The sequence below is a fragment of the Nilaparvata lugens genome, chromosome 13 (assembly GCF_014356525.2).
Source record: "Nilaparvata lugens isolate BPH chromosome 13, ASM1435652v1, whole genome shotgun sequence".
Lineage (NCBI taxonomy): Eukaryota > Metazoa > Arthropoda > Insecta > Hemiptera > Delphacidae > Nilaparvata > Nilaparvata lugens.
The window spans coordinates 16,172,099-16,185,157 of record NC_052516.1 but is presented as its reverse complement, the minus strand read 5'-3'; the positions used below and the strand labels follow the sequence as shown (position 1 = coordinate 16,185,157).

The window sequence follows — 13,059 nt, the reverse complement described above, 5'->3', positions numbered from 1 at the left end:
GTGGCAACTGATATTTTCAAGTGCTCTAATAAGCGATTTATGGGTTGTTGAAGAGCTAACTCCGTTGTCTTTCCAGATCATAAACGGTTTCGACTATATTATTAAAACTTCTGTTGGAAATTCAAAAAAATGTATCTTTCCAAACTAAAACATTTTATTTCCCATATCGTTCATAAATAAAAAAGTAACATTTTTTGTTAATTCGATAACTTGTTTATTTTGGCATGAATCGCGAAAAAACGCATATTAGAACAAAGACAATGAATGTCTGAATGTATTAAAAAAACTCCAATGGAAAATTCGAAACCGTTTATGATCTGGAAAGAAAACGGAGTTTAGCACTTCAACAACCCATAACTCGCTTATTAGACCACTTAAAAATTTCAGTTGCCACTTTTTCTCACTCTTATAATGATCTTAACAATTATATTCAAAAAGATTATCCAATTTGAAAATAAAAATGTGTATCTAACAGCCTTAAAAATTTCAGTTGTCACTTTTTCTCACTCTTATAATGATCTTAACAATTATATTCAAAAAGATTATCCGATTTGAAAATAAAATTGTGTATCTAACAGCCTTAAAGCATAAGTCTCAGGCACCTGAAAAATCAATGTTGCCATTTGAGATCAGTTGGCTTGAAAGTGTTAATAAGATAAGATTAAATCTACGATGACACATCAATGAATACTTGTGTTCCCCAGCATTTCTCGGTTCCTGTTTTATTACATCTCTATTATGACAATCCTACGTTTGCATTGACAGTGTAGTCGTTATTAGGTCACAATTATTAACAGGTAACTGTGAAATAGGTATAGAGTAAAGGTAAGGATGCAATTTTTTATTCGAATTTCTGCTTATTCTAGTATCTAGGTAGAAATTAAAATCAATTTGTTGCTGACTATGCATCACCTCATCATGACCCAATTTAGGCAGATTGTATTTGACTAACTACATCACTACCAGTCTTGGTCAGCTCAGTTGTGTTCTTCAGTTTCATAAATCTTCAATAAATTTCATAAGTTGGGTTGTATTTGTTTTGTGTAGTTGTGATTAGTGTTGTGTAATTAATTGGTTGCATTATGATTGTACTGCTATTCAAACTGAGGCTCAAGTGGGAAAGTATTTTACAATTTTAGCAATTATTTTGATTTATTTGTGTGCTCTATATTAAAATAATTGTGTATCATTGAATCAATAAAAGAATAAAATAATGTACAGGCCTCCGCTGATACTGTTCCTCTTTTACAAAAAAGAACCATGGTTAACTATTTTAAATTATAACAATCGATCGATCTTTGTAACTGATATTTCATTAATTATTTTTCTATCAATTATTCAAGTATTATCGGATGGGCACGTTAAACTGTCGGTCCCGGCTGAAGTATGACAGTCGTAAGGCCCATTGACGGCTTAAATTATATATTCAGGCGGTGGGACCTTCCCGCAAGAGACTCCCCACCAACAAAAGTCATACGAATTTACTTTTATTAATTATTTTAATTAAAAGAATTTGTTGTGTCTTGGGATTTGATTTCATACTCAACTCATTTTTACTTACCGTGTACATTCTTTGACAACACATCAAATAATTCACGTGATCAGAAAAGGAGTAACAAGTCATACTTGAAACTATTCGTAGAAAAAATCAGTTTTTCATTATCAATATTTTGATTAATTAATTTGTATTGATGCATTGTGTAAACCATTTATTTATTTATATAGCCTTGCTTGGGTGTAGGCATATCAATATGCAACTATTATATTATCAATATCTTATCTTAGATCAGGAAAAGAAGACAGGCATATTGAATCTTGATAGATGTACAATTTTACTGAAGACGATGTTCTTCATCTGTCTTGTAGATTGTTATTGTAGAGCATTTGAGAAATTTGTGATTATTAATTTAGTTTATATATGTTATTGTACCTGTTGTGAATTGCGTTGCGGCTATTTTGAAACTCATGTTAGATATATTGATCGTAAAAAAAGCATTTCACAATATTCTCACACTGAATTTGCTTGTATGAGATTATCAGATTGGAGTATCAATGCAATATATAGTAACAATGGTTTGTTTAACTATCCTAAACAATTGAAAATATTGAGCAATTTTTGCTGTTTACTTATTAGTTGTATCAATAATTTTTATTATATTTCATCTGTATTGAATCTTTATTTGGAGTGGGGATACTAGAACTCTTTACCTACCAATTTATTTCATTACTTGTTCATGATGGCAAATATGTAAAAAAAATGCAAAGATGCATTATGATAACAAAATAATTCTATTCTACAAGTGATGCTGGACTCCATTTTTGTTGCTATAAATTGCTGTTGGAAAGAATAAAATTTGAAGTAAATATCCGTGTTTGCTTTGTGATTTAATTCATTGAATTGTATCATTTTTTAAAAGCTTCAAAAATTTGTTTTTTATAATCACAAAAAATTCAGTATCATTTTTGAAAAGCTTCAAAAATTTGTTTTTATAATTACAAAAAATTCAGATATCTTTGAATCAAGAATTAAATTCTCTAGCAATTCGAATTTCAACTCCTGGCAATGTTTGGTTGTACAAAAATCGTTGAATAGTACAATGTTTGTACAATGTTTTCATTCAAATCCTTTGATGGTAATCCTCCTTGATTTATTTCGCTACACATTTATTTAATCTATACTTTTTTCACTTCACTAGAACTACACCAACTCGAAGGGCTTTGTTCTCTTCAACCTCCTTGTGAGTTCAGTGCTGTTTCCAAATTCGTCAAATACTATGATGAAAAATTGAATAAGAATACAATTTTAAATAGAATTATATCTGTATGAAAGTTCATATTTCAGCTTATCCCACTTCGACTTACTCCCAGTGAAATATCAGTTTAACTTTTATTTTTTCAAATCTCTGAAGTATTATGTTATCATGAATAATAATAATAATTTCTCTGATTTCCAATGAATTGCAACCAGAGGAGTTTATTGACAAAACATATTCATAATTATTATATTAGGCTATACATACAAAAGTTGCTAATACTAAACTTAGTTCTAATAATGATACCCCACTATAATAATATGTGTCGGGGTGATCATAATATTCTTTTTTTAAATGAATAATGACGAGGAATGAATCCTCGTCCAAAATCATTATTTGAAGCAGTATTACTAGTTCCCAATGAATCCCTTATTAATTAATCATTCACGCGTGGTTGATTAATTTTTCTAATTAATCTATTTTTCTTCCCTATGAACCTCAACCATAGAATCCTTTGATGAACCAGTAATACTAAACTTCATCGTGATGAATTTCACCTATCTATAAGTTATATCATAGAGAAACGATAGCATAAGTAGATATCCCATGGTATAGGGCGTTTATGTCGCAACTTTTACTGTTATCCCAAGCCGATATTTCACGTAGTTCTTTCCTATGCAGCTGTGTGACGTTTGTAGTCTCAAATTGTGCCGTTCATACACTCTCACCTCTACAAAACAGTAAAAATTGACAATAATCGACAGTAATCGGCTTGAGATAACAGTAAAAGTTGCGACATAAATTCCCTATACCATGGGATATCTACTTACGCTATTGTTTCTCTATGGTTATATCTTTCTGAATTAGGCTCTTGATGAAACATAATCCGTAACTTCAACCTAACCTGAATTGTTTTCACTTAGGGCCGGTTTCCGAGCACGGTATTTTGGTAAGTTCTAGACTTTAAACAGCTGGAGTCAGAAAATTGGCTTTCTAAACCCGGGCGTACCGGTAGTCACAGTAAATAGTTGCAGCAAAATAAATCTCCATTTCTATAATTGGAAACCTTTTTCCTTGACGAAATGAAACATTCCTCAATAATTCAAAATAGCTGAAACTTTACACTATTTTCTCGTCATTTTATTTTGTGTTCAATTTTCTAGTTTTTCGTAATTTAATTTAAACGTGACTATGACTACGACTACGCCCCGTATCGGAAAACCAATTTTCTGACTCCAGCTGTTTAAAGTCTAGAACTTTCCTAAATCCCGAGCTCGGAAACCGGCCCTTAGTATGCTATTAGTAGACTTGGTTGAATTCTTCAACTCCAACCTAACCTGAATAGTATTTGCCGGTTTGTGTATTTGTTGTAGATTTAGTTGTTTGAAAGTGTTGTGTTGGCTTGTTGCAGAAGTTCGAAGTGCCTGTGGTGACATCGGTGGATGCCTCGGAATGGGAACTCAGCACGCCGCTCACCACCATTTTTGTGCTCGAGGAATTTTCCGGACCCATTTTCGAAAAACTGCACTCGATGGGACACAGGTAAGATAATACCTCAACAATATCCAATGCTATTGTCATTTGAATGAATGTATGTTTACGCAACCCTGTACAAATGTACTGGATTGAATTGCTGCCTTTATTTTAAACCTAGGAGGGAGAAGTTAACTGTCGTATTCAAAGGAATAAGCGATGCAAAGTCGAGGTACTTCACGTCAATGAAACTTATTTTCCATTTTCCTTATTTATATAAATGTATAGTCAATTCATATGCTACTTGATAGTAATTCGCTACCTCTTATGTCCTGATTTCCAATGAATATCTGCTCTGCTGTCATAAACAAACGATACTTTGCCGGTCAGGATAGCCGGGACGACCAAGGCGTTGCACCCGTCAGTCTGCTAGCGCTACCCGGTCGCGGGTTCGAATCCCGCTGGTAGGCATGGACGTTTGAACATCCCATCAAATCATTCAATAATCCTGAACATCTCTGAAGGACGTTTTGTAATTTGTCGTGTTTTCTGTTTTCCAGGATCCTCGGGCCAACCGCCTTAAGGGAGCTGGCTGAGAAGGGCCAGCCTCTGCCCAACAACATGCGGCCCTTGTACACCCTCTCCATGAAGGGCACTGTCCTATGCTTTACCGGCTTCAGAAAAAAGGAGGAAGTGGTGAGCGATTCTTGTATAATTCTTTGTGTAGTAGTAGTAATAAGAAAAATAATAATAATTTATAACTTTTATAAAACCAATACGATCTCCTGGCTGAATTCTTATGTTTATTTATCCATTATGTACTGTTGTAAACAGTATACATTATTTATTTACAGTTGTAAACAGTGTACATTATTTACAGTTGTAAAACATTCAGAAATGCTCAACAGACTTGAGCTCCTAACATAGCATACTGTCCAAATACATAGCTGGTAGTACTGGAAACGAAGCAGACATATTATCATAATTTATTGTTATTATTATCTCACTTATCTCAGCATATATCATGTTCTAGATTTTGGACAAATGACCTATTAAATCAATGAGAGTGATCGATGCTATGTATAGAATGTTTTATAAATCATAAGAATTCTATTGGCCCATAAAACAACATTACAAAATGTAAGCAATGATAGGCTTCCTCAATAATAGGTAAAATATCACAATAAATATAAAAAATATCGAATAATAGATTTACGTGGCCATCTATCAAGTGAATGTAGGTGTCTGAATGTAGACTATGAAAGTGTTGATAGAGATTGAGAGAAGAGTTTGATCTATTGAACACGGCATTGGACGTACATCTTTAGGATTACTAGTCTAATAAAAATTGGTAGGTTTGAAAAATGTACATTGTAGATCTAGCTCTAGACCATTCATGGAGGACGTGTTTCTGTTTCTCAACTACAGTTTTTCAAAGATATTGTTTGATGTAAGCCTGATGTCCGTCCTGTTGCTCAATTTTGTTTATTTTTTGTGAATAAATTCAATTATCAATTCAATTCTGTATTGATCAAATTTATCAACATAACAAATCAAAGGTTAATAAATCAAACACTTATCATGAGAAAATTAAATAAAATTAACTACTCATGAATATTATAAATTATAATGAATATAAATATTATTTTATTAGCCCAACTTACATGTATTTCTATTTATTTATATTGGGCTATATGATAATTTTTATAGATTACGGGTACCCTTTGTTCTTTTTTCTAAGACAGTTTGAAAAACCACTGTTTGTATGAGAACAAAGAATAAAGAATCCTCGTATAAAAATACACTAAATTTATTTTTGTCATAGTCATTCAATCTCAGCTGTTTTCCATGCATGAAATCACGCCGGTAAACAGCTGTTTGCAGAACAAATAAACATATTATTCAGCATACTCTACTGTAATGAAACCATATGTTTTCCTTACAGTCGAGTATGCTTTCTAGTTCTGAAATAGAAACAGCAAAACTGCTACAAAAAAACACCTGGCGCTCCAGGTGGAAGTTTTGTCAGCTTTCGCAAAATTCCTGATTCGGAATTTGTAAACTAGGTTATGTTTATAGAATGCATCTTAGACCAGTTATAGAATAGACACGCCCCATTTTATTACTCATACTGAAAGTCGATGAAGCCAACATCTACTGCCATATCGCCCCATCGGTGACGTCAGCATCGGATAGAAAACTTTTCTGTAGAGTTTGTTTGCATTGTTTTCCATAGCAGATGGTGTCTATTTCAGCGGGAGCTTACCATTTTCATAAATAATAATTTACTTCCATCTGAAATAGACACAATCTGAAAGTTTTCTATCCGATGCTGACGTCACGATGGGGTGATATGGCAGTAGAGGTTGGCTTCAGGAGCTAGACTTCCCAGCGTGTCTATTCTATAACTGGTCTAAGGAATGCATGTAGTAACTTCAGCACAAGCAGGTAATGTTTTTTATTTCTCAATTATTCATCTTTAGATGATTATGACAATAAATAGTGTACGTTACTTGGACGTGAATGTCTTTTGCAGTGCTCGAATGATATTCTAGTCTCGGCTAACACCTCGACTAGAAACATCATTCTCGCCTGCTAAAGGCCTCTTCCTGTCCATGTGACGTAAGACACTTTTAAATTGACACATTATTTATTTGTGTTTTGTCAGGCGCGACTAGTGACGCTGACCCACCACATGGGCGGTTCGGTGCGGAAGGAGATGTCGGCAACAACGCACCTTGTGGCGAACAAGTGCGGTGGCGAGCGCTACCAGTACGCCATGACGTTTCGAGTGCCCGTCATGGCCGCTTCCTGGATCCACAACGCGTGGGCCATGCGGCCGCAGGTTGGCTTCTCTGCTGTTGAGCCAAAAGTTATTGTGAGTTTCAAAAATTGCTGTAAAACGTAATAGTATGACCTCTGTTGAAATAGAGTTGTTAATAAGTTTTTGTCATAGTCGTTCAATTTTAGCTGTTTTACATCCATGAAATCAAGCCGGTAAACAGCTGATTGTAGAACAAATAAACTTATGATTCTCATTACAGCATACTCTACTGTAATGAAACCATATGTTTTCTTTACAGTCGAGTATGCTTTCTAGTTCTGAAATAGGAACAGCAAAACTGCTACAAAAAAACACCTGGCGCTCCAGGTGGAAGTTTTGTCAGCTTTCGCAAAATTCCTGATTCGGAATTTGTAAACTAGGTTATGTTTATAGAATGCATCTTAGACCAGTTATAGAATAGACACGCCCCATTTTATTACTCATACTGAAAGTCGATGAAGCCAACATCTACTGCCATATCGCCCCATCGTGACGTCAGCATCGGATAGAAAACTTTTCTGTAGAGTTTGTTTGCATTGTTTTCCATAGCAGATTGTGTCTATTTCAGCGGGAGCTTACCATTTTCATAAATAATAATTTACTTCCATCTGAAATAGACACAATCTGAAAGTTTTCTATCCGATGCTGACGTCACGATGGGGCGATATGGCAGTAGAGGTTGGCTTCAGGAGCTAGACTTCCCAGCGTGTCTATTCTATAACTGGTCTAAGGATTGCATGTAGTAACTTCAGCACAAGCAGGTAATGTTTTTTATTTCTCAATTATTCATCTTTAGATTATTATGACAATAAATAGTGTGCGTTACTTGGACGTGAATGTCTTTTGCAGTGCTCGAATGAAATTCTAGTCTCGGCTAACACCTCGACTAGAAACATCATTCTCGCCTGCTAAAGGCCTCTTCCTGTCCATGTGACGTAAGACACTTTTAAATTGACACATTATTTATTTGTGTTTTGTCAGGCGCGACTAGTGACGCTGACCCACCACATGGGCGGCTCGGTGCGGAAGGAGATGTCGGCAACAACGCACCTTGTGGCGAACAAGTGCGGTGGCGAGCGCTACCAGTACGCCATGACGTTTCGAGTGCCCGTCATGGCCGCCTCCTGGATCCACAACGCGTGGGCCATGCGGCCGCAGGTTGGCTTCTCCGCTGTCGAGCCTAAAGTTATTGTGAGTTTCGAAAATTGCTCTAAAACGTTGTAATAGTATGTCCTCTGTTGAAATAGATTTGTTAATAAGTTTGTTCAATCCATTGATTTATGTTATAAATTGCTGTAGAAATATTGTAATAATATTTCCCCTGTTGAAAGGTCAATACGTTTGTTCAAATAGTTGATTGATGTTAGACCCATGTTAAACGAGCGCTAATGCCGCGGCGTCTTATAACGTCGTGTTAACTGGGCAATGGTACTTCCATAGTGCGCGTCAACAACAATGTGTATAACTTGGTTCAGCGTTGCCAACCCCGCGTTCGTATAACATGGGCCTTATACATTGCTACGTCCATATAGCATGTATATTGAAAAGTAAATAATACTCTGAACTATCTATAATAATAATTTCTCTGGATGTTGAACGACACATCCAGAGGAGTTTATTTATAAATTCAGGAACATTACATATTATTTTTTCATACATTTTCAATAATATAATAATATTCAAGGTTTACAAATGATACCTCACTATATAATATATATGTCGAGGTTATCATCAAATTAATACAAATCTATGCTACAACAGATAATACAAAAATTCCAAAAAATCTAAACCGAGGTACTATTTTCTACCTATTAAGGTAGGTAGAAAATGGTACCTCGGTTAGTATCATTGTGCTAGGTGATGCTTAGGGTAAAATATATAGTTTTATCCTGTTAATGTTAAAACTGTGATTTGCTGTTGTTCATTTTTTTTAAATGGATGGAAACAAGGTGGAAGTTGCATTTGTTCAAATACTAATTAGTAAATAATTATTATTGAACGAAAATCTCAATTAAATGCTGTAAATCACCCCGAAGACTTCTACTACTGCTCATCGAATTTCCATCTACCTGTTTACCCTGTTGTCAATATTTGCAGTAGCAGAAGTCTTCGGGGTGATTTACAACATTTAAATTGAGATTTTCATTTAATAATAATTAATTTTTAAAATGTTGTAATCATACACTGTATGAAAAGCAATAATTAAATTCATACATACTGAAAAGTAAATAGAGTATTATTGATGTACTATCAATCGGCATTATCGATATTAACTATTGTACATCGGATTGTAAATGCCAATATTCGATCGATATTATCATAGATACCCCATGGTATAGGACGCTTATGTTCCAAATTTCACTGATATGTTGAGCCGTTTATTGTCGACTTCATTCATTCATTTATTGATTCACATTGGAATGAGTGACGTTTACTACTGTGTTGGCCGGATGAGAGTGTATCAACGGCACACTAAATGAGACTACCAGCTCCATATAGCAACTCAAAAAAGAACTACGTGGACTATCGTCATAAAAGGGAAATTTGGAACGCCCTATACCATGAGACATCGTTTCATGCTACCTTTTCTCTATGATATTATCCAATGCTGATATCATAGCTTTCGAAAGCCCTGTAGTGAGATTCACCTAAGTCAGTGGAAATGATGGGACGGCATAATTGTGATTTCGATCGCATTCTGTAGTAGATAGTTGTGATTCAAGTTATCTTGGTTTATCTGATATAATATTAATCGTTGATTCTTGTTAATAATGACCAATTCTATCTCAAATATATTATTATATTCATTAAGAAAATAGTATGACTTTTTGTGATTTAATTTTTTTTGTAATTGAGATTGAATATTTCAGTATTTCATTACATTTCTTCATAGCTCACAAACGATTTTTCAACGGTGCGGAGCAAGAAAATAATGGTTATACTTTGATAGAAAAAAATGTTAATCAGGTTCAAACATTCTAACATGAATCTCACTATAGTTGAATATCTTTAAAACCCGTTATAATTTCGTCAACTTATTCCAATTTCAGAGCGAAAACAAGTTGAAAATCTTCCAAGGTGCGCGGGTCTGTTTCCTGGGATTTTCTGAGGATGAGCACAGGCATGTGGTCAATGTCCTGTTGGAGAACGGAGGTGTACTCACCGACCAAGAAGACCCGCAGTGTACTCATTTGGTGAGTCAAAATTACATTTTTCAACTCCTTTCGATCGGAGTTCATCTACTAAAACACGTTTTTTTTTGCAAGCCAACTGCATAAAAACTAGACAACGTTTAGGTGAGTAAAGTTCTCGTTAGGGTTCGGATGAAACGTTGCTATTTCTGCAACTATACTTCAATTTAAACTGCTTTAATATTGAGCATCGCTTGACTCAGGTGGTTGCCCACTGTAGGCCTGTCCTAAAGCAGTTTAAATCAATGGATTGTGTGTAAAGATAAACTCTAATCAACTAGAGTTTTGTACGAAGCGTTTCTGAGTAGGTACCTACTATATTTATCGAGATTGAAAAAATATTAAATGTTTCTGGTTACGTTAAACTCGAGTATTACCACTACTCCACTTGAATATTTTTATGAAACAATTTGTAAATGCTACGGGTTATGTCATAGCCACCCCTTATAAGATCTTATTAGGCTGTAGCCTGTAGCTATATAATGAAACCTTCCAATTGAAATTAATTACAGATGAAAACATTTTTCAAAACTGTATAAATAACACAGTATAACAATAAATTGAAATAAAGATTCAAACTGCTTCTTATGTGAGAAGCTAAAACTCGATTTGAGGCTATCGATTGAAGACTATTATATGAAGCTCGATTTGGATTATTGGGAGGATTAAAGTTACAAGCTACAATGTTGGATAGTTGATCGAATTGCTATATTCTATATTAATACCGATATTAGACCCCCGCGCAAGTAAATAAAAGATGAAACAGCTTTCTCTGCAAGCTACTTTCAATTTAGAAATAAGCAGCTTTGCGATTGGGTGGTGGGAACTGTTTATAGCAACAATCAGTCTACAAATGCAAAAATATCCAAATATTTGGTAAGTAAACTCAACATTTCAGGCTTCATGACGAATGAATCTTATTTTTGAGAGCATCATGATACTAAATTAAATTTTGTTAGTGACCTCAAAATTATTGACTATTGATTTTATCATGAATTAATTGAAAATTAGCAGTCTAATGAGTAGTCTTGTTATGCAGTCTTGTAATGCATAAATTAATTAAACGCAATTTGTTAACACCAGTGTTTAATGAAAAATTCATCCAAATACTTGCATTTTGCTGTATAATAATAAATTTAACCAGGATAAAGGCGCATGTATCTACTTGAAAACATAGAGGAATCTAATATTGACATTACAGCGGTCCAGTTAAACATATAATTTTCATTTACCTACTTGCAAAAATGATTATATTGTTTACTTTCATGGAATTCATCATACACACATTGACAAGTTCATTAAATTTATACACATTTTTTGATCATTGGATAATTGTTTTGAATCATAGGATAAATTGTTTCATCATTGGATAATTGTCTAGAAAAAAATATGCATTTTTAATAATGTGTCAATAAAGATTAAAAAAGCAATAAAGTCACAAACTACTCTCATGCTCAGTTTAAATCATGTGTGCAAGATATTTAATAATTGCATTATGTTATTGACATGAAACAAGATACTTGAGAACAGCATTACAAATAGTAGGTAGTTTTTGAAGTTTTATAATTTGCCCTGCGTTTTTTAGTATTTGTGAATTTGATAATTTCTTCACATTTATTTCTAATCCGATCACGTTTGCTGTGTGTTTTTGTTTGAAGTTTCTTTGACCAAACATTTGATTTTCTATGATTTTGAGTTTTTAAAACACTGCAGATTCCCAATTTTGATTTTGTATAATTTTTTAGAATGAGCCTCTTGTTGAACGTGTGGTAAATTGTATGAATAAATAATTCCCAAGATCCCGAAAACTGTGATTGAAATTAAAAAATTGAAGATCTTGACTTGAGTGGTCCAAACTAAAAATCCTCTCACTTGAATAAACAAAGGCATAATTGAGCTTGAATTTAATAGATATTCTTCTTGGGTCACTCCCGTGTTTCGGATGGACAAGTTGAACAGTCGGTCCCAGCTGCCTGAAAAACAGTCGTTAGATCATGTCAGAGGTCCTGAAATTGATCAGTTGCGACCTGAAAACTCTTGACACCAGACCTGCGCCAGCCAAAACACTAGATATTATTATAATATGAACGTGGATTGCAATTTCTCCTTCATTAGTTCCAAAGTAGAAATATGATGATTAGAAAAATGAACAAAGGTACCTATATTGAGAAGAATCTTTTCTTCAAACTATTAAACTGAATCGTGTTTCTATTCTGAAACGTGAGTTAGAGAGCTCTGTTATAGGAATTATACACATTCATTGGATAAAGCAAACAAATACAATAATTATTCAGGAAAAAACAGGCTTCTGCCTGGGATTGGTTAGAATATGTGTAAAAAAGCTCCAGTGTAGCATCATTTTATATTCTGAATTATAAGCTAGTGAGCTCTGTTAAAGGAATTTAATTTTTTTCACTTTTTGTGTAGTTGAGAAGTTGATATTGTGGTAATTATTCATATTAAATAAAAGGACCAATAAATTGTCAAAAACAACAGATTTTTTGATAATTAGAAAGAGATACTAAGGTGAAGTTTTTAATTATCAATAAAATCTGTGGTTTTTGACAATTTCTTAGTCCTTTTATTTAATAGGAATTCAATTGTTGGTTAGAATGTGTAAAAAAGTTTAGTATAAGTGTAGCAGCATTCTAACTACAACGTAATCAAACTTGAAAAAAATCAGTTCGTAAATTACCCCAATGTTATGTCAGCTCTGAGCTCCTACAAGCTATCCTATTACGACCCTACCTCGCTTTCAGTGTTAGTCTGCATACTGTCTGCTTCTTTTGCGCTTCTCAATATCGATATTCTTCTATTT

General features: G+C 33.9%; 1 protein-coding gene across 6 annotated transcripts in view; it reads left to right on the top strand.

The window, feature by feature from the left end:
* The window catches only part of LOC111064256 (protein ECT2), a 57,075-nt gene that overhangs the window by 6,925 nt on the left and 37,091 nt on the right, over nt 1-13,059 (top strand). For 3 of the 6 annotated variants that reach the window (XR_005572785.1, XM_039439911.1, XM_039439913.1), the window contains exons 3-6: nt 4,165-4,295; nt 4,787-4,922; nt 8,032-8,241; nt 10,101-10,244. Coding sequence is in view for 5 of the 6 variants with exons in the window: in XM_039439911.1 (XP_039295845.1) it covers nt 4,165-4,295; nt 4,787-4,922; nt 8,032-8,241; nt 10,101-10,244 (621 nt within the window). In the remaining variant the exon portion in view is untranslated. Of the gene's footprint in view, nt 1-984; nt 1,119-4,164; nt 4,296-4,786; nt 4,923-6,894; nt 7,105-8,031; nt 8,242-10,100; nt 10,245-13,059 lie in introns of those variants that run through there. The other 3 variants (XM_039439912.1, XM_039439915.1, XM_039439914.1) reach the window with 2 other exon arrangements.